The following is a 21,823-nucleotide window of genomic DNA, read 5'->3' as shown; positions in this document are numbered from 1 at the left end:
CTTAACTAAAAATGTGATTTTAATGTTTTTAAGTCTATTAGGAACTATTATTTGCAATAGAGCCAACTGGAACTAAGTCTATATGAACAGTGGGCATATGTTTGATGCATTTCCTGTTACTTTTACTTGACTTCTATCATTCTTCTTAGTCACAACAGTAATATCTCGCTCTTGAGTACATTTCTATTTAACTGCAGCAAGCTGAAGTGAGCAAAAACATGATTTTTGGATCCTGATAAGTTGCCATCTAATTGCAGATTTTCAGTTAACTAAGAACGACTACGTACATTTTCCGTGACACACTGCATTGTACTGAGTTGACAGCAGAAATCTCCGAGGCATGACTAACTGGGTGATAACCTATTGTTGTTCTTGTTTTAATACAAAAGTATGTATTTTACACATTTTCCTAAAAGTGTCAGCATATATTCTCCCTCACAGGTACATACATGTGACTTCCTGACAGTCATTTTGATTGAACCACCACAATGGAACAATCCAAAAGACAGGGATTGACTCTCACAGGGAAATTCATCTCTTTGGTTCGTGTACGGTGCAGCACTGCAGCTCCAATCTTTTTCCTCGGCATGGCAGACCAACACAGCCACAAGCATCCAGCTAAGGCTAAGACTAAACGCCCCTGCCAACTTTAAAGACACAGCCACTTACTCTCCACAGACTCACACATCTAGCCCCCTCAGACACATCTCCCCTCCAGCCATGGCTCCCCTGCAAACCAGCCCGAGGAAACTATTAGCTGCCGGTGACCTCAGATAAATTGAATACCTCAAATTCTTTTTTAATAAGAACAATAAGCATGGCTGTGTTTCTAATAAAGCCCCTTATGGAAATTAATTTATCACAAAGGCACAGCTCAGCGGTTGAGGCCGAGGCATATAGACAGCTGGAAGTGCTTTTCCGCCAGCGTTTCTCCTGCAGGAGTCCTCATAATGATTGCACCCACTCCAATTCATCTCAATGCCGTCTCGGGTGTAGGCATCACAGCATGCGGCGAGAAAATACTTTTGTGCATTGCTTAAGGATCCCTTCTACATCCTTTTATTCATTGGTTATTCTTACTCAAATATATGTGTCAAAAAAGAAACTGCTGTTGCTCTCCTTTAAACCCATTTTGTGAGCATGGGAGATTCACGTCCTTGCATTTCCAAGAAGAATACGTTGAGCAATATTTGATAAATAATGTGAGGTTTTGTGGGTTTGATACCATCTAGAGCACTTAACCAATAAAAAAACCCTTGCGGACCACCTAACTCCACAAATATCCAAAAACACATCGTTTTTTACAAATCGCCTGAAAATGGTACAAGCAAGTGGCCACATGTGTGATGAAGGTGTTTATCTGGGCTATATCATGCAATCGAAAGTGAAACTTAAGTTCGCTCCATTGAGGAGATATTCCCGCGAGAGTGCGGAAAACTTAAATTAATTAATTAATTTCAAATGTGAAATGTTACCAATATATTCACGGACCACTAGGGGGCGCTCACGGACCACCAGTGGTCCGCGGACCACACTTTGAGAAGCACTGATCTAGAGGTTAAGCTATAATCTTTTTCCTTCAGGTCTAACCTTGCCCTCTGACTAACCTTGTCATTTTCCTCCTGTTTGTTGTGTCTGAATTGAGAAACAGCTTAAGAAGGTACCATGTAATGGCCATCAGGTTCATAGAGGCAGAGTTCATGAGCCATACTGACCTGAGTTTGGTGGTGTTGGGATTTCCTGTTGTTGGGGAGAGGAAGTACCCAAAGCAAAACGGAAAAAAAGAAATAAAAGGAAGGAAGAAATATGGAGAGAGAAATAGACTGGCCATTCAATGAGTCACACCTTTAAAAACAATTATCTGTGAGTATTTACTCTTTGGATGTTTGGTCTAACTATTTTACATAAAAGAGTCAAATGAAGGAAGTCTGTTTCTGAGCTTTTTGTCTTTGTCGGAAGTTATATATGAAAATATTATCCACAAACCACCTGGATATCATAGACTGAACAGTCTTTAAATTAGCTGTCACAAATTACAATAACAGGGTTTTAAAGGTACAAGCCCTCATAATGTTATGACACAGAAAAAGTAATAAATATACTTTTTGAGAGTTTAATTATGGTTTATAGTTTTATTTTTACCTAAGATCCATTATATTTTCGATTCAAAGTGAAGTGACAACAAACATTAACTTATTCTTAACCCACAGAGCAGCAGCAGTAGATCTTATTGGTCATCTGTTATGAGTTGACAGGAGTTTGGCCAATCAGAACTCCACATGTATTGGTGAATATTATCTTATCTGCTATGTTTTGCTTCACTAAGTACATAGAAGTAAGTTACGAGGAAAAACAGTAGAAACTTACCTTGGGCTTCAGCTTGGTGGAATCTGCAGTCAGGTGAGAGACAAACAAAGTGAGAAGAATACAATATGAGTGTGTGGTCGCTTCCTGACATACAACCTCAACTGTCAACCTCTGCTGGCCCTCATCACGCCCCAGAATACACAAAGACCACCGCGCTGCTGCTCCAGAAAAGCATGTCAAAGGCCTGAGCTGCCTTCAGCTGTCGGTGAGGGTAATGTACCTGGACTACAGCCTCACACTGGTGACAAAGAGCTGAAGCTTCACACGGGAGTAAAATGCAACAATGGCTAAATATCTTTAGAGCATAATCTGAATGCTAAACGTCATAGGTAGTCCAGTTTTTCTAAAAACACTATTTTAATTTTCTTTGAAGAGGGAAAAAGGTATGTTTGAGAAGCAATGTGGGCATGGGGAAGGCTAAGTAAGAGAAGATCAAGGGGTTATATATTCAAAAGCATGGAGACTATGAATATTTACAACAAATGCCATAGCATGCCAGCTGTTAGATAAGATGTGTACAAGGTTGGCAATCTGGCATCTGTCTCTGTGTGTGTGTGTGTGTGTGTGTGTGTGTGTGTGTGTGTGTGTGTGTGTGTGTGTGTGTGTGTGTGTGTGTGTGCGTGCGTGCGTGCGTGCGTGCGTGCGTGCGTGCGTGCGTGCGTGCGTGCGTGCGTGCGTGCGTGCGTGCGTGCGTGCGTGCGTGCGTGCACTTGATCCATTTAACGACAATCTGCCTCTTGGATTTAGATATTTTGTGTGCGGAAAATGAGGCGCTAAAGGGAACTTTCCCGAACAATTAGGAAATGATTTCAGTGGTGTTCACTATTAGTTTAAAGGGACCAAAGTGTTAACCAGTGAAACAATACATTTCGTTTTTCTTCATTGTGACTTCCCTCTCACCTGTTCTCCCGCAGATTCCCAGTCGTCCCAGGCACTCCTTATGAGCCCCCAGTCCACATTTAACACAGAGATAACCCTGGTTAAAGATGCCCCTGAAAAACAAACACAGGACATACTTCATGTATAACTGCCTCTTTAAGAGAGGCAATGTGACATTTCCGGTTTCTTTCAAATTGTCCAGGGAAGACAAAAATACACAATAAATGTCCTTTAGCTTTCAAAAACCATAAAACAGATACTGTTTGCTGAACACGTAGACAGCAGTCCGCAGTTATCTCAGTGCCAGTAAGCTGTTTCCAGTTAAGAGAGAGGATACATTAAAAAACAAAACATTTTGAAGACTGAAACAAAAAATGTCATGGTGTGTCTTTCATACGTTCAATAAAGTATAACATATTTGAAAATGAATTTGAATAGTGCAATAACACATGATGACTTGCCAACATAGGACAATTAGTGTAGTTACAGTTCATGTTCACCCTTTACAGCTGTGGTTTACAAGGACTTCTGATCAAAAGCATACAGTAAACATATTACCTGAGCAAGAGGTGACAGAAACTACAGGAAGTGATTCTCTCAAAGGTGTGCATCTTGAACTGGTGGGAGTTGTGGTTCGCTTTCTCAGGGCGAATATTTGATCTAGGACAAGGAATAAGAACAAAACATTGTTAAATGAAAACAAGAGTCTATAATCATACTATGGTAAATGGATTGACATTTGCTTTGGTGTATGAATGCATAACAAATACTTAGAGCAAAACAGTCAAATTCAAAATAAAAGCAGGTAAGAACATAAAGAAAAACTAAATTTGAAATGAAAGAGCTTTGTTTGTTTGTTTATTATCAGTGGTATTTTTGTAAAAAAGTATCCAAGGAATAAGAAAAGATCACAGTTTGAAGAATAAAAAGAATATGTACAGTAGTGCACGGAGAAATCTGTGCGTTATAGTAACTGATATATACACATTTTAAGATATTAATGTAACTTCTATGGGAGTAGCGGGTATAAGAGTGGTGCGCGGTTGTGTTAATGACAAGCAGGGGAAATGTTTACCATGTTAACCATCTTAAAAAACATCAGGGGAAAAAGATAATGGCACTGCAGGAAAACGTAGGGTATTCCCAAAGTCATTAGGAATTATGAGCAAAAAATCCTCTTGCAACCTATCCAATGTTTGTTGAGATATTTCAGTCAAGCCCTGAAAATTACTGTGTTTCTCGGGAGTGAGAACAACTTTCTTTCATTTAACTCAATTAACAAAACATTCTTAATTATTTCCTCCTCAACTGAACAAAACAAATGTGTTGTGGCAAAAACAATTAGCAATTTGTTCCTTCAACTGACTGAAGTATTTTCCCCGAGTGCATCTTTACGTGTATGAAGAGGACTTGGCCCAGATAAATCAAATGTTGAGCTGCATGTGTTCAGACGTGAGAGGGGAAACATGCATTCACAAATAAGCACCCTTTCCTGGAACATGAACAAACACGACTGAAAAAAAAGAAACCCTCTTTTTGGTTGAATACACCATCCAGAAGCCACTTAAACTGAGTGCTCCTATAAGTGGCTCCTTCATCAGCAGCCCATACAGGTACAATGTTCCCTTTCTGAAAAGACCCCTACTAGGGTCCTTACCCAACACACACACACACACACACACACACACACACACACACACACACACACACACACACACACACACACACACACACACACACACACACACACACACACACACACACACACACACACACACACACACACACACACACACACACACACACACACACACACACACACACACACACACACACACACACACACACACACACACACACACACACAAACACACCCACCCCTGTATCTGCAGAAAACTGTTTTAGGGGGTGTCAAAATTGTTATTTGTTCTTAAAATTGTAATAATTACATGTTTTTTTCGATGTTTTCAGCAGGCGTTGAGGGCCAAGTGGTTGTGTAGGTTAATGCATTTGTACTGCAAGTTCAAGTAAGAGAAATAAATATTTTGAAGTAAAGTAATTAGCACATTTTAGTGGGTGATAAATGGTAATTGAGAGGGATAATCTTTGTATGAGCCTCTTCATTGTTTTGAAGTAAAAGGCTTCATAACAATACCTTTAAATTGCACATTGATTAATCTACATCCCTACACACTGCATTGTTTTGTGCATATATCAAGTGTAATCCAAAATTGTATTCTGCAAGGCCATAGCAGATAGTCAGCATGCATTTCAGAAATATTGTTTTCACACATATGCGACCCAAACACAAAACTATTTGTTCAGTCAATCAGATTGGAATGTCAAAACAACACTGTATCCTCCTGAATCAACATAACAAAGGATGCAGACAGGATTCTGCCCGAGAAAAATCCTCCCACTGTTACAAAATAATACAAAAGATATACCTCCATAAAGCACTGATTTGAAGAGGCATCGAGTCGGAGTGACGTCTTTGTAGTTTTGCAGCTCTTTGGCAGAGTTTATGTGTACTGCCAGGGTGTGGGTGTGTGTGTGTGTGTGTTATCATGCTGTCAGCAGTGTGTGTTTGATTACAGCAAAGACCTGATCAAACACTGCACATGAGTCAACACCTCTCTCTCGGCCTTGGAATACCATGCATGCGAATGACAAATAAACAGCACACACACACACAGCTTTTTTTCCAGTGACATACATACAATGGTCTACTGTGTTGTGTCCTGACTGGTATTCACGCCTCCCTGTACTTACATGGCCATTTCAAACTGATCCAGCCACTTCTTCTTTAGTTCTCTGGTCTTGAAGAAGAGTTCAAAGCCTGTGTGCCCCTGCTGGTGAGTCACGTAGAACCCGTAGCACCACTGGGGAGGACAGAAGGAAAACAGGCATGTTCTCATGAAGGCATACGTACATTTGCAAATGGATGTGCATAGAAAGGAAATGTAATGTTTATCTGTAATGATTATCTAACAGAGTGTACACTTTAAATGATGACTGGCTCAAAAATACAATTTGAGTTAAAAATGGGTGTTTCTCCTTTAAGAGTTTGCATGGTTTTTATTTGTATTTGTTTGATAAATCTCAGAAACCCATGAATAGATAGGATGTGTTTGTAGGTATAGAGAGCGTGATACTCTGAGACTGGCGGTTACATAAATACTTGCGCTGTGTCCAATACCTAAGAAGCATACAGTAAAGAGATACATTCAACTTGTGTGGCTGTTAAAAAATGGTAAATATGTTTTAAAAAATGAAGAAAATAACCTGGAAACACAAGTGTAATCGAGGGTTGATTTAATGGGCTGGCGTACCACCATTAATGCTGTCTTCAATAATTTGGTGCCACTGGGCTCAAAGATCAACCAAGGATGCTGTTATATGTTGTCATTGTCAAGAGAGCAGCAGCAAGAGCAGTTTAACCAAAGCTTGCCCAAAGAGGACTTAAACTGTGATGACAGAAAGGCAGAGTCTCCTAATCTGCCTCAAAGGAACCAAAGACGCTGTTCGATCTTTCTTTTCCAAACACAACTTAGATTTAGAAACACCATCAAAACTTTTAAACCACAGTTGCAAAAGTCCTCACGTCAAATAATTCTGGGAGTAAAACATAACTATTGATTGCTTGTTTTCTCTTTAGCCACCCATTCCCAGCTTGGACCACCAAATAAATACTACGAGTGAAACACTCACCGCGTTAAACGCCTTAGCCATGGCCATATTTGGGAACAATTTTCAATCAATTCCCAAGCCTCTTTGTTTTGGCCACCCTAATCTGTTGCAGCTTGCTGTGTCATATATAAACCTAAAAGAGGAAAAGTGGTCCAGGTTTACCCGGCAGTGATTGGCCAGCCTTGCAAAGTCCTGAGAGTTAAGGGCTCAGCTGAGTGTTAAATCATTGATGACGGTGTGTGTGCTCAGCGACGCCACAATCATACTCTGAAGTTTCATTTAGTAGAAAATGATATAGAGCTATAAGCAGCCTTGGAGGTCTACACACATTCATCACCCGATATTAGCATCTCTGTCCTGCGGTGTGTGTGTGTGTGTGTGTGTGTGTGTGTGTGTGTGTGTGTGTGTGTGTGTATGTGTGTGTATGTGTGTGTATGTATGTGTATGTGTATGTGTATGTGTGTGTGTGTGTGTGTGTGTGTGTGTGTGTGTGTGTGTGTGTGTGTGTGTGTGTGTGTGTGTGTGTGTGTGTGTGTGTGTGTTGTGTGTGTGTGTGTGTGTGTGTGTGTGTGTGTGTGTGTGTGTGTGTGTGTGTGTGTGTGTGTGTGTGTGTGTGTGTGTGTGTGTGTGTGTGTGTGCGTGCGTGCGTGCGTGCGTGCGTGCGTGTACACAGTATCTGTATGTCTGTGGATATTTGTCTCTTCTCTGTGTTTCTGTGTCTCGTTACCAATTAAGTCTTAGACCTGTCTGGCAAAATATTGGAAATGTAACAGGATGAAAATAAAGACCAGCAAATTGCACTGTGTCATTATATGTTTAGAACAAGGTTATTTGTTTCTAAAACCCGGTATAATGCTAACCACACACATAACACTCAGAAACACATCAGGACCATGACCATAGTTGTTAAATACCAATCACTGCCAGACACATGTCCCACACAAACATACAACACCCAATCGCACAATGCAGTAAATGAGGATGATAATGGAGTTAAAAACAACAGAACCAAGCTGTCAGTTTCACATTAGCAATCAGCACCGGAGTGAGAAGACACCATCTGTGGGCATACATCAACAAGACATCAACAAGTCCCCTTCACTGCGATAACGTTCCCACAGTGCGGAAAATAGCATACTCTGTACAAACTGTGTGTGGTCACCAACCCTACACCAGCAAGGGAGAGAAGAACTCTTACATGGCATCCAACATCTCTCACGTTATGGTTTTGGTTCAGTTTTTTAAAGCTGGATTACAGAAAAATTACCAGCCATGTTTTCATGTAGAACAGGGATGTCCAAACTTTTTGAATCGGCCCTCAGCAAATTCAAAAAGTATAATGGGATGCAGCCCCCAAATGAAAATTGAGCTTCTCTTGTCTTGTACTTCTTAAATACATCAGTAAACATATATCACACAGTAGTAGTCATGTGTTAATAAACCCACTTTCAGTCAAGTAAATCTAAGTTGATAAGAAAAACATCCAATAACTTATTTACATAACAACCTGGAAATATACCCTTCCTATTATATTCCTATGATAAACAATCTAAGGCTTCTGTTTCAAGGAATGAGCTGCTAACACAATAAATGAAACCCTATGGAAAGCTGTGATGTAGGCTGTTGTATCAAGGATAATTTACTTAGATGTTGCTAACTTATAACTTCACTTGTGAGGCAATACACCTCACCTCTAGTGAGTGGCCCAGCCCTTCGAATATCTTTCTGTATGTGGCCCTCGTGAAAAAAGTTTGGACACCCCTGATGTAGGAGAAGCCCTCAAGTTTTGGAGAGTCACAGGGTGGATAAACAAATTATGTTTCACTCATGGAAACGGCCTTGGTGGAGGTCTGCTCTCTCCAAGTGCCCTTCTAGTTTAAGTTATCAAATCTAGATGGCGGACAGAGGTTGAACCGTAACATTTCCATAGAGTGGTTTACTGATGTAGACCTTAATATAATCAAAACAAGAGGGACCATATTAAACCCATTCATCCAATATTCAATGCAACGTGAAGTGCACAAATACTCATATACAAGCGCATTATGTGTACATGTGCGGTATATTGTGTTTTCACGCTCAACTGACCTTTTTACTCTCTCTGTCCGTGGTGGGGTTGTTTGTGATCTTAAAATAGTTGAGGTCGAGGATTTCCTTCATCTCATAGTTGTCTCCTCTTCTCTTGCAAACAATGACGGCCACGTCAAATAGGAAGATGTGTCTGTAAATAAGACAGAATGTTATTTATCTTCATCAGACATTTCTTGTGTGTTGAATGTGTGTCCTAATTTCTTTTTCAGGATGAAGAAGGTGAAACAGAACAACCTGTCCTGTTTCCTCTTGTCCACACTGGAGACCATGCGCACTTCTCCGTCACCTTTCGGGCGACCAAAGTTGATTAGAGGATGATTCTAAAAATAATCAAATAAAACAGGATTTAAAAATATATAAAATATGCATAGATAATACAGGACAAAGGTATTCCAAGTGAATGCATACGAAAGTAACCCATCATAGGCAAAAGTTCAAATGTGTCACTAGGGAAACATTTCCAGCATTAACCATCTTTTGCACAATCAGTGTATCTCAGTTACTTTTTAAATAACCCAGATATCCACCACCAATACCACATCATTGTTTCTTTTCTATAATCCAAATGTATCTATATTGTGTTCCCAGTGAAACATCATGTGAGGTATGTCACAATCAGCAGATCAGTCCGAGCAGACTCTTGATACATTCTGCCATGACATTCACTCATTCCACCATTTTTGTTCAATCAAGACAAGATAAGGTGAACTTAACCTGACAACTGAGTGATGCTGCTGGTTACACTTTTGTACAACTTTCTACTCTTTCTATCAACTGAATTCTTTCTTCACCACCATATATCGTCCTTTTCCACTTTCTTACTACCCCTGTTCGTGATAGCATATTTTTCCATATGTACTCGTGGATTCATCTTCTTATCACAGACACATGCATTTCCTAACATTCGGTCTATATGCTGTCAAATGTATTATCTCTTCGATTTACACACGGCATCTATTGCACGTCTGTCGATCCTGGGAGAGGGATCCCTCCTCTGTTGCTCTCCCTGAGGTTTCTCCCATTTTCCCTTTAAACTGTGGGTTTTCTCTGGAAGTTTTTCCTTGTACGATGTGAGGGTCTAAGGACAGAGGGTGTCGTTTTCCCATACTGATATTCTGAACAATCTGTGCTGTTGTATTTGCTGTAAAGTGTCTCTACTGTAGGCTATTTTTATTATATGTACAGCACTTTGGCTCGACCATAAATCGTTTATAAATGTGCTATGTAAATAAAAACTTGATTTGATTTGATTCCATATATTACACCTTACATAAAGGTGATATCCCTGAGGGGCTTTACTGTATCATATGTCCCTTATTGAAATATAACAGCTGTTTAATTTGATAATGTAATGACAATAATAACTAATAACTCAGACCTTTAACTGGTTTAAGGCTGTGATTCACAATTGTTTTCAATTTGTTTTCAGAAAATGTCAGAAAATGCAATTCCCCAGTGCCTAAGGTGACGAATTAAAATGTCAACATAAATATACTGACATAAATATATGTTTTTTTTTTTATCACGATAAACAAAATAAACAAATTCTCACGTGAAAAGTTGGAGACAGGAAATATTAAGCATTCTTTCTCCTTTTTTTTGGTTTGAAACATTTAAACATTATGAAAATTGTTAATTTAAATGAATTAAATGTCATGTTCAAATGGAAAGGGATGAAAATGGAAAGAATAATTTAAAAAATTGACGTATATATATATATATATATATAGTGGCCGACATTAACAAAAATTAGATTAATCCAGGGAAAGCAAGTAAAGTATGTTTACCAGCATTAACCCTTTTAGTCTTGAGTAAGAGCAGTTGTATCCTGTAACACTGATGAATTATTTCAGGGTGTGCTATTGAATGACCATGTTTGGAAACTTGACTCAGAAAGGTGTCTGCGACCTTCTGATGTTTCTCACTTTTATAAGAGTACACAGACTGCTGCTAATGGATATAGACATCGATTTGATTTACCAGGTTTTCAATAGACCGCTGGTACTGGTCGATCTCTCTTATAGTCTCATTGTCTCTCTTCACCTCGTTGACAAACTGAGCCAGGTCCTGAGAGACACAAACACAAACACATTTCCTATAGTTAATATAGTCTGGGGGAAATGAAAAACGTTGTGTCGGGTATTTTCTTGCTTCTGTGATCTGAGTTAAGATTCCATGTAAATATCATTTGTATGCTCCAAGCCTTCAAGTTTTCTAAAGCTATGCATTTCCTGTTTGTTTTGTCCTTAAATCAGCTGCCTGTCAGGCTCTGGTTCCCCACAGGATAAAAAACGTTTTATATTTTTGCTTTTTGAAATCACAGCCATTTGCAGCGGAGAAACGTATGATTTTCGAGACAGTCTGAATCAGCCTGCTCTTGGTAAAAAGCTTGAAATACAAAGATGAGGGACCATTAATATTGAGCACTGCACTTACTTTCATGGCATCAAGTGCAATCTTCAAGTTGCTCTTGTCAGCAGCGTCGTGAGTGTGTTTGACTAGCTCCTGTTAGAGCAAGACAGAAAGGAAAGGATGGGTACTGTTCACACACCAAACTCACACACACATTCAGCACAGGTTATTTAAATGTCACAATGTCATCTTCTTAGCAAATAAACTGGTGTTTTGCTCTATAATTGGAAGGCAATTTCCTTAAATGTATCTTTTTTGATGGCAAATGGGGAGTTTTTAGGTAAAGATTGACAAATTGGATCCAATTAATGATATCAAATGGGGGAGGGAAACAGTATATTCAGTAATCACTTTGAATGTTGAGATTTAACTTGCAAAATATGGGATTAGTAGATAGAATTGTCTTTACCTCAACCAGCAATAACATTAAAATAATTGAATCGTTCATTATTTCATTGTAAAACACTTGTGTTGGTAGGTAAACAATATGTAAACTGCATTTTTTCAAACATAAAATCGCCATTGGTTCTCAGAAGGCAGCTCAGTTATTGTACATTTAATTAATCTTATTTGCATGTAGAAAATGAATGTGAGGCAGAGATTGGCACGTGCTGTAGAAGTCAAATTATTAATGTCAAATAATCAGGAAATTGAGACACATAATTAGGACCTGTTTTTCTTCAGGTAATAAACAAAATATATATATATGAATTCTTGAAGCTCCACAGCTTTATAAAAAGACTGTCAAATGCCATTTTATTGCCAGGCAGGAATATAATATATATATACATTATTATATTTGCATAATAACCACATAATGACAACATTATTCTGCCATTACCTTCAAATATGTCACCATGAAATCTCAGGAGAATAATAATCAAATTACACCAACATGTACATTATATAATATATATATAATATCGAATATAAAAGGTGTGTGCAATCTTTAGGTATCTTGGCCCTTTATTAAAAATCGTATAATATTAAGTATTCCTTCGCAATGCTACAGTGACGTTGCCTTGCTGAGCTGTGTCTACTTTTCCATTCATTTCACCACTCCCACTTCTGTATTTTTACCCACTTCCCAAAGTCTCTCCTCAGGGGGCCTGACCACTATTTACTACGGTGGCCTTTACCCTCCAAAACCATTTAAAACAGCTCTCTAGTTATTGTCCTCATCTCTCCTGCCAGCTGCAGTCTGACCTCTGATCATACTAACCAGGGCGGACGGTGTCACACAGTTATCAGTGAAATTGGGGGGATTTTGAAAGGCTACGTGTCTACAGGAAGCAAGAGTGTAACCACACTGCAACACATAGATATAACCATGTAGAATATAATTATAGTTCCACGCGTATATCCATTTTACACTCAGGTGAAAGACTCCCCTAGAATAAATGATCTTCCCCTTAAAAAGGAGAATCTGTTGACTGAAATATATTGAACTCAGGTGGAAATGATGATACTTTATTCATTAACTGCACCAATGTTTAAGGGATGTGAAATACAAAGAGTAAATACAACACTTAAATGAATTGTCAAAATAGATAGGGTTTTTGTGAATCTGAGATTCTGTACAGGGAGAAGCTAAGTTGTGGAGAATGTCGCCCTCAAGTGGTCACTTTTCTACTGAAAGAAGCACTTAATAGGCCCACAAGTTGAATCAACTGAAATTGACAAAACCCCCCTTGTTAAAATTGGCAGTGTTTGATATCCTCAGAGAAGGAAATATCACTTTACCAAGTAAAACCTGGGCAATGTTTTTCACATCAAAATAACTTCTATGTGGGTGGCTTGGGTTAAAGCTGTACGCCTAAAAGGTTACAATGGAGTTTTAAATCAAAAACCTTATACACCTTAATTTTTTACTTTGTAATTTTACTTCCACTCAAGATTCAGCAAATGCATTCAAAGATGACCAAACAAATCTAAGTCAGGGGACAGGAGAGAGACCGGGAGTGATAAGCACACTTTTCCATACCATGAGAGGCTGATCTCTAGAATTAAAAAAACGGCTCGCACTGCGAGGGGGGCCCAAGTTCCCATCAGCAAAAACACGTGGGTTTGCTATCCTGACCCCAAAATGGTGGAATGAGTTCCCCATTGAAATCAGGACAGCAGATAGCTTACACATCTTCCGGCGCAGACTGAAAACTCATCTCTTTCGACTCCACTTCGAGCGATAGAATTACTAACAAAGAATTGCTAACAAAGCACTTATATACTAATAAAGGACTGGCTTATCTAAAGCCAGTTGAGTAGCACTTGAAATGTTTTGGCTCTATGAAACCTGATGATAAAAGTGTCAGCTAAATGCAATGTAATGTAATGTCATGTAATGAATAATCTTCACACACTCTCACAAAGTCGTTTTGTCACTTGTTTTAAATCAGAAACGGGTTTATTGCCAGGTAGGTTCACACGTACGAGGAATTTGACTTGATGTCATGGTGCATACATAAAATATAAAACAATTTTTTTTTAAAGTACACAGATAGCGAACTATATTAAGAACACTGTAATACAAATATAGTAAGATAGACTGCCTACCTGAAGTAGCAGATGGTACTTGAGGACTCTCTGCATCGGGACCACCAGCAGATCTCTCAGTGTAAACTTCCCATTGTTGGCCCTCTTTGAGCACTCCTGCAACAAATACAAAACACTTATTTGTAACAGCACAAGCTACATTCATCATTATACAGAAGACGTTGGTGTTGTTGAGACTTTTCACACGGACTGATCAACCAAGAGACACAACTGTGTGTTAACCATAGCTTACATGTATCTGTTGCTGTTAAGGGCTTTAACTCGTCACAAACCAAATTGTAAAATCTGGTATGAAATATCTGTGTATCCTATTTGGTTTAAAAGGGCGTGCTACAAGTTCAGAGTTTTCAAAGAAATTACATATATTTTACACATATATTACAAAGTATCCTATATTTAATTTTATTTCAAAGATATCAAAGTCAGCAATTGTAATTCATTGTTACTAGTATTATATAGTTTTTCAAATGTTTTAAAGCTGAGACAACAATCAATAAAGTCAATGTATGTGTAGTGTACAAGATGAACACTAGGGGTCGCTGGAAAAACTGTATCTGTGAGAGATGTGTGCGTGCAAGTGTGTGAAAGTGTGTGTGTGATTCAGGTATCTCACCTCCAGCTTCAAGCGAACATCCTCTTTCTCTTTGCAAATGATGTCTAAAACCGCAATGGCAATCTCCACCCGACTGCAGTACATCCCATAAATGAGCAGTCTATTCAGAGCAAAGACGGGATGAAGGGGGATTAGAAAGGGAAATGGACTGTGAGTGTGTGCAGAGGCCAGTTAGTGATACAGTGCTAACTAAAAATTAGATAAGTGTAACATGAATATGTTGCGTTCATGTTGCTTGTGACAAAGATGGTATAACGTTAACATTACATCAGTGCATAAGAAAGTAATCCTTCCTCTTAAATGTGAACTTGCACCTGTTTTGTCCCTAAATAGAACACTGCGTAAAATCTGAACTCAACACGTAGATGCTTGATACATAATTAAAATGTAAATATTTACAAACATCCTGCATTCAATTCAAAAGGTCTGATTTAAAGGAAGTGTGTTTGGCAATGTTTCTCTATTAAAAGTTCATTGCAAGGGAAATAACAGTGATCAACCGAACCTAAAATGAACCCTCTTTAAATATAAAGCCAATTAAATATAACTCAAAAACAAAAACAAAAAAGGAAATGATGTGAGGTGCCACTGCAGTTATAACTCAAATACGGTCCTCGCAACACAACAATACATTTGATGGGATGTTATAAATACCTTTCTTTGTAGCTAATGAATATCTGGTAGAGGTTTAAAGCATTTTTGTTTAAGATGGAGTCCTGCACGTCGACCATCAGGCTCTTGTGAACTTTAACCAGGTCCTGAGAAAGAAGACATCCTGTTTATCTGGAAATTAAAATAATATGTCCACGTCATTTAACAAGGAGGGAAACTTGTGGCACTTACCGTTATGTTGACAAAAACTTTGTCAATTTCAGCCGCAGAGAAGAATGTCCTCAGAGGATTCAGGAAATACTGCGGAAAGAAATAATTTATATCCTGAGTGAAACCTCCATCTCCTCCTCAGATTATTTCACTTAGTCATTATTTCACTGGAGTCAATAACCAATATTAAAGGTCATTTTAAATAATAATAACAGCTAGGGGTCACACATACTGAAACTAATCAAATACATCACATTGGACGTCAGATAAAGGGCAAATGTTCTTGAAATTCCCCTTTTAAATGACATTTAAAAATAAAAAAAGCCTAAATATATTATTTGTCCACAGACTTCAAGAAGGTTTGATTGATTGATTGATTAAAAAGTTTATTAACAGCTTGTATATTGGGTACAGTACAGTACAGCTCAAAACATACAATTGTTAAGGGGATGCAGACCAGAGAAAGACTTTCATCTTGTTTACATCAGGGTCCCCCATTTCCAATTCATCATGTCATTTAAGACATATAAGACATATTTGACATACAGATGGCTTATTTACAATTTTCATTTTAGATTTCGTTCTAATACATCCTAACCGGACATTTAAGACATACCAAGTCTACAGATATACAGTTAGTAACAGAGTCTAAAATGCGAGTATATACATAGATGGGGGGGGGGAAGCTGTCCATTGAACGACAGGTTGAGATTTGTACCATTACCAGGGCCAGTTTTGCAATGCTCTCCCCCGAAGGTGCTCTTTAAGAGAGGTTTTGAAGGTAAGTATAGTTTTACTTTCCTTTACAGTTGTGGGAAGAGCGTTCCACCTTGATGTGGCGTAATTGCGAAACGTGTATTCCCCCCTTGATGGTGAAGAATTTCTCTGTGACATTTCTCTACTTTGTCCATTGATCACATTTCAATACTCGTCTACACCCAATTTGTGATTTTACACAAAGAAAAGCATATTGTTTATGATCTCATTGCACTATAGAACAGCTGGATGTTTTTGTACCTTCTCGATGGACTCCAGGGTCTCGGTGTATTTCTCCTCTGTCTGTTTGATCTCTGTGAGGCAGCAGCTCCGGACATCCACCTCCGCCTGCTTCTGGAAAGACGCACACCTTAGAAAGTGATGCTTAAACATGACTATCTTTACATTTGGTTATATCTCGTACACTAATGTGTGCTAGTTTATGCAGAATATGCACTCAGAATACTAAAAATAAATAGATGGAGGACGATGGATAGATGGAGGGTCTTATGCTTTGTATTTGTAGTACATATTGTCCTAGTTTGGTTCTGTTGGTGAAGATAGTTCAATTATTTTCAGTGATATGGTCTTTCATACTTAACCAACTGTGAATTATTGATGAAAGTTAAGAGGGAAATTAGTCTGACATGTTAATTATAAATATTGTTTTAGATGAATCTACCTAACAGTTAGGTGACTATGTAACTTGCTACAATATTAGAATTCTGCTTACATGTCTTTTTATAATATTAATTAATAATAATACAACATAATACTTGTGTACTCATACAACATGTTGAATTCAGTACTTTTACTTGTAAGGTCATTACATTAAAGTATTGGTACCCCTTTCCCAAAGTGTGTGTCTCTATCGCTCTGTGTGTGTGTGTGTGTACCAATGGGGCATGCTGCTCAGTCCTCATAAGGTCTTCATAGATCTCCCCCCCTGCGTTGTCTTCCTCCAGCCCGTACACCGCTGCATACAAGTCGTCATCGTTTTCAATCTCATTCTCACTATTACACACACACACACACACACACACACATACAGACAGACAGACACACACACAAATACACACAGTTATAATGTGTTGATTATCAGTCGTAAATAACTTCCTGCTTAGTGTAAGGTAACAGTTTGTGGTTAATGAAAACAGTGTATTAAATGCAATTTAACAGTAAGAAATATACACATTAGGGCTGTCAGTCGATTAAAATATTGAATTGCGATTAATCGCAAATTAATCGCACATTTTTGATCTGTTCTAAATGTACCTTAGAGGAATATTTTTCAAGTTTTTAATACTCTTATCAACATATGAGTGGACAAATATGCTTTATGCTAATGTTTATTATCATTTGAACAATGACAAATATTCTCATGAATATTAACAACCTCTGAACATTACAAATATTCGCCTCAATTCAACCTGGAACCTCTCATACAATACGTGTGTGTGTGTGTGTGTGTGTGTGTGTGTGTGTGTGGTGTGTGTGGTGTGTGTGTGTGTGTGTGTGTGTGTGTGTGTGTGTGTGTGTGTGTGTGTGTGTGTGTGTGTGTGTGTGTGTGTGTGTGTGTGTGTGTGTGTGTGTGTGTGTGTGTGTGTGTGTGTGTGTGTGTGTGTGTGTGTGTGTGTGTGTGTGTGTGTGTGTGTGTGTGTGTGTTAGATGGATCGTTGGCGCTATGTGCAACTCAAGGCATATGCTCGAACGGGAGCTGCCTGGACGCTGCAATCATGTTGCGCACTATCCGTGCTGAGTGTGCTGACTTTTCGTACAATGTCCCACTGTCTGGCTTCCTGCATAAAGTCAAGTGCTCGGCGCAGTTGTGGCGAAATGTCGCTCCTCTGTTTTCATTTAAACAGCTCCTATCCATTAGCGCAGCTAGCTAGCACCAGATGCTAACAACAACAATGCACGTAAGGTCTCTCTCTCGCTCGCTCGAGCCACACACCCTCCCGGTCCTCCCAACAGCCAGTCGGTGCCTGCCGGTGAGCGTGGAAGTGTGGTCTGCCACAAGCGGGCGGCAGGAGCGGGGCTGTCAGCATCAGCTTGTAGATGGTATTTTAAACTCAATGCGCTCTGAAACTACGGGGCGGCCGAGGAAAAAAAATACACATGCATTAATCGCGTTAAAATAATTAGTGGCGTTAAAAAAAAATTGCGTTAACGCATTATTAACGCGTTAACTTGACAGCCCTAAATTACACATATAAACAAATCACTATAAAGCATTTACATTCTTTTTGTATATCATTACAAAACATTATGTTAATGCGAAAATAGATAAGGACTTGTGCTTTTCTGTTTCTCATTTTCATTAACTCATCAATAACTACTAATGACTGCACGTATAAGAGAAGTAAATGCTTTAGAAAGGCATACTGCACTATACAAAGCAAACATATACTCTAATGTCACATTGAATAAAACATATTGTATTTGTTCTGTAGCCTACATATTTCATTTATATTATTTGTCTCTTATCCATCAATAGCTAAATACAGCACACTTCCAGGACCTTGATGTGGGTTGTTTTGCAGACGCTCAGCAAAAACATGCATGATTACTCATTCGTTCCCTCTGACAGTAACAGAGAAACGGAGCCAAACCTTTTACCAACACACGTGGGAGTCCGGACCCCCGGAGAGCGAGGATGATGAGCAGAGCGAAATAATCACATTCTATCAACAGCAGTAATGGCCCCGCAGAGAGGAGCCTCATACATACTCAATCAAGTCTTCCAGATTATTGTAAATGTCCTCGTCTCTCAGGCTCTCCTCAGTTGGAAATGGCCTGGAAATGACAGCAAAGCAGTGTGAGCAGTTACCAGAATAAAATCACTATACGGAAAATATAATAAAAGAGGGTTGGTTGTGTACAGCAGATAAAATGCATACATTCGTGAAGGTTTAGGTACTCCAACACTTCTTTTTTTTTAATCATGGATAACTTTATGAAATGTCTATTAAGATCCAAGTTGTTTTTGTTTTATTTTTTGTTGACTTACTTGAATCCTCCTTGTTGTACAGTTGCTGTGTAGGAGAGCTTGGATAAAGTGTCCATCACCTGGTGAAAAAGAGGTGTGTTAATTCATATATTCTTTTCTAGCTGGCATCATTACTGCATTGCTCGACTTTGAAGTTATTGTGCAAGCCATTGTTTGTGTTTTTTTCTTAAATGTCAGATCGCAAATTATGTACATTCTGTTTGTCAAAAACGTTATTTAAAGGTCCCATGTCATGACCATTTCTACTGATCATATTTCCATTGTTGAGGTCTACTGGAGAGGGTCTGAGTCCGACCCTTGTCAATTAACTACGGGGGTCCCTCAGGGCTCTGTTATTGGTCCCCTCCTCTTCTCCCTGTACACAAACTCGCTCGGATCAGTCATTAGCCCGCATGGTTTTTCTTACCACTGCTACGCTGACGACACCCAATTAATTCTGTCCTTTCCCCGCTCAGAGACCCAGGTCGTCGCACGCATCTCTGCTTGTCTAGCTGACATCTCTCAGTGGATGTCTGCTCACCACCTCAAGCTCAACCTTGACAAGACTGAGCTGCTCTTCCTTCCGGGAAAAGATTGTCCAACTCTTGACCTGACAATCAACATCGGCACCTCAGTTGTTTCCCCGACTCAGACTGCAAGGAATCTGGGTGTGACCCTAGATAACAACCTGTCCTTCACTGCAAACATCGCTGCTACAACTCGTTGCTGCAGATACACGCTTTACAACATCAGGAAGATACGTCCCCAGCTGACTCAGAAAGCGACTCAGGTTCTGGTCCAGGCTCTCGTCATCTCACGCCTAGACTACTGCAACTCCCTCCTGGCTGGTCTACCTGCATGTGCCATCCGACCTCTGCAGCTCATCCAGAATGCAGCGGCTCGTCTGGTTTTCAACCTTCCTAAATTCTCCCACACCACTCCGCTCCTCCGCTCCCTTCACTGGCTTCCGGTAACTGCTAGAATCCACTTCAAGACACTGGTACTTGCTTACCATGCTGCGAATGGATCTGGCCCTTCCTACATCCAGGACATGGTTAAACCGTACACCCCAGCGCGTGCACTACGCTCTGCATCAGCCAAACGACTCGTTGCGCCCTCGCTGCGAGGGGGACCCAAGTTCCCATCGGCGAAAACACGTGGGTTTGCTGTCCTGGCTCCAAGATGGTGGAATGAGCTCCCCATTGACATCAGGACGGCAGATAGCTTGCACATCTTCCGGCGCAAACTGAAAACTCATCTCTTTCGACTCCACTTCGAGCGTTAGAACTATTAACGAAGCACTTTTATACTAATAAAGGACTGGCTTATCTAAAGCCAGTTGAGTAGCACTTGAAATGTTTGGCTCTATGAAACCTGATGTACTTATATGATTCTGTTTTCTTCAAGGTTGTGTCTTCCTGGTCGAATGTACTTATTGTAAGTCGCTTTGGATAAAAGCGTCAGCTAAATGCAATGTAATGTAATGTAATGTACTAGAATAGATTTATATTGTGCAATTTTCCAAACTCACATTGGTTTCTCATACAGCATCTCTGTATAGTATGTGTATTCACTCTCTGTCCTAAACGGCTTGTTGGAGCTCCTGCCCCCCCTTCCCTATGAGCCCAGTGGCCGTCTGCGAGACACAGCGAAACCCAGCCCGAGCACACACACCCGCAGCCTGGCTGGGAGTTTGTGTGTGTGCTCACACACCGACTCACAGCCTCGCCGCGTTCCTGCCGTCTCAGGGAGGAGAAATCGGCGGAGCTGTAGCTGAGAAAAGATTGAGTGTGAGTGTGTGAGGAAGTCCGTGGATTGGTCCAATTGCACCAATCCACGGACTTAACGTAACGGCTCCGCGGATTGGTCCATTGGGTCCATTTGGGTATGGGCACGTCACTGTACCCAGGAAGAAAAAGAGAAATCTCCAACGAGGCGTTCTGGGGCAGCATAGACAAGTATTTTCTGTGTTGAGTTTTACTCGCTACAGGGTGTACTTTGAGGGTTTGTGACTTTGCAGACCGTTTACATGCATAAAAAGCTACATAACACACGAGGGGAAACCGGAAAAAAATAAATAATCAAAAAGTGTGTGTGTGTGTTGGCCACAGCCACACAGGGTAAACCAACTACACTGCACCCTCACCTTCAGTAGTTTTGCTTCAGTGCAGCTGCAATAAAACATGCCAATTAACACCACACATTTGCTTTAAATGGTAAACTCTTTATTTGATTGTAATCTGACATTACTTCAAACATTTTAGCACAGCTAACACAAGTATTTGTTTGTATCAATTACTTTCTTTGTCTCTTGAGTTACCATGTCCTTTGGGGGAGGTTACTTCCTGGTTCAGCAAAGGGCGTGGCCGAGCGCTGAGGACTCATAAATACTGCAAGGGACCAATTGGGACAGATTGGGACAAACCACCTGCTTCCATGTCAAAGGGGGGATTTGTGTCCTTTGTGTATTCTGTTACTATAAATTATCCCTGGGTTTCAACTTGGTTTGGCCAAGCCACTAGGTTCCTTGGTTTTTCATTGAAGCAGGTCAGTTTGTTGAGTTAACACCTGTTAACTTGATGCCATGGTTCTTTGAGGTATTTTCTGTTGACCTCTTTTATTGGCCTATATAGAAATTATTGATTTATGAT

General features: G+C 39.7%; 1 protein-coding gene across 4 annotated transcripts in view; it reads right to left on the bottom strand.

The window, feature by feature from the left end:
- LOC117542211 (guanine nucleotide exchange factor VAV3-like) overlaps positions 1-21,823 on the bottom strand; it is a 50,522-nt gene that overhangs the window by 18,891 nt on the left and 9,808 nt on the right. For 2 of the 4 annotated variants that reach the window (XR_004568396.1, XM_034209765.1), the window contains exons 3-19: positions 19,194-19,252; positions 18,914-18,979; positions 17,080-17,197; positions 16,445-16,537; positions 15,449-15,517; positions 15,260-15,363; positions 14,606-14,705; positions 13,993-14,088; positions 11,464-11,532; positions 11,008-11,094; positions 9,262-9,347; positions 9,025-9,157; positions 6,019-6,128; positions 3,805-3,906; positions 3,268-3,359; positions 2,368-2,390; positions 1,716-1,740 (exon numbers count right to left, since the gene is read on the bottom strand). Coding sequence is in view for 3 of the 4 variants with exons in the window: in XM_034209765.1 (XP_034065656.1) it covers positions 1,716-1,740; positions 2,368-2,390; positions 3,268-3,359; positions 3,805-3,906; positions 6,019-6,128; positions 9,025-9,157; positions 9,262-9,347; positions 11,008-11,094; positions 11,464-11,532; positions 13,993-14,088; positions 14,606-14,705; positions 15,260-15,363; positions 15,449-15,517; positions 16,445-16,537; positions 17,080-17,197; positions 18,914-18,979; positions 19,194-19,252 (1,432 nt within the window). In the remaining variant the exon portion in view is untranslated. The remainder of the gene's footprint in view (positions 1-1,715; positions 1,741-2,367; positions 2,391-3,267; positions 3,360-3,804; positions 3,907-6,018; positions 6,129-9,024; positions 9,158-9,261; positions 9,348-11,007; positions 11,095-11,463; positions 11,533-13,992; positions 14,089-14,605; positions 14,706-15,259; positions 15,364-15,448; positions 15,518-16,444; positions 16,538-17,079; positions 17,198-18,913; positions 18,980-19,193; positions 19,253-21,823) is intronic. The other 2 variants (XM_034209766.1, XM_034209767.1) reach the window with 2 other exon arrangements.

Source organism: Gymnodraco acuticeps, unplaced genomic scaffold (assembly GCF_902827175.1).
Source record: "Gymnodraco acuticeps unplaced genomic scaffold, fGymAcu1.1, whole genome shotgun sequence".
Classification (NCBI taxonomy): domain Eukaryota; kingdom Metazoa; phylum Chordata; class Actinopteri; order Perciformes; family Bathydraconidae; genus Gymnodraco; species Gymnodraco acuticeps.
Note: the sequence above shows the minus strand (reverse complement) of the source record. Positions and strands in the feature narration are given on the sequence as shown.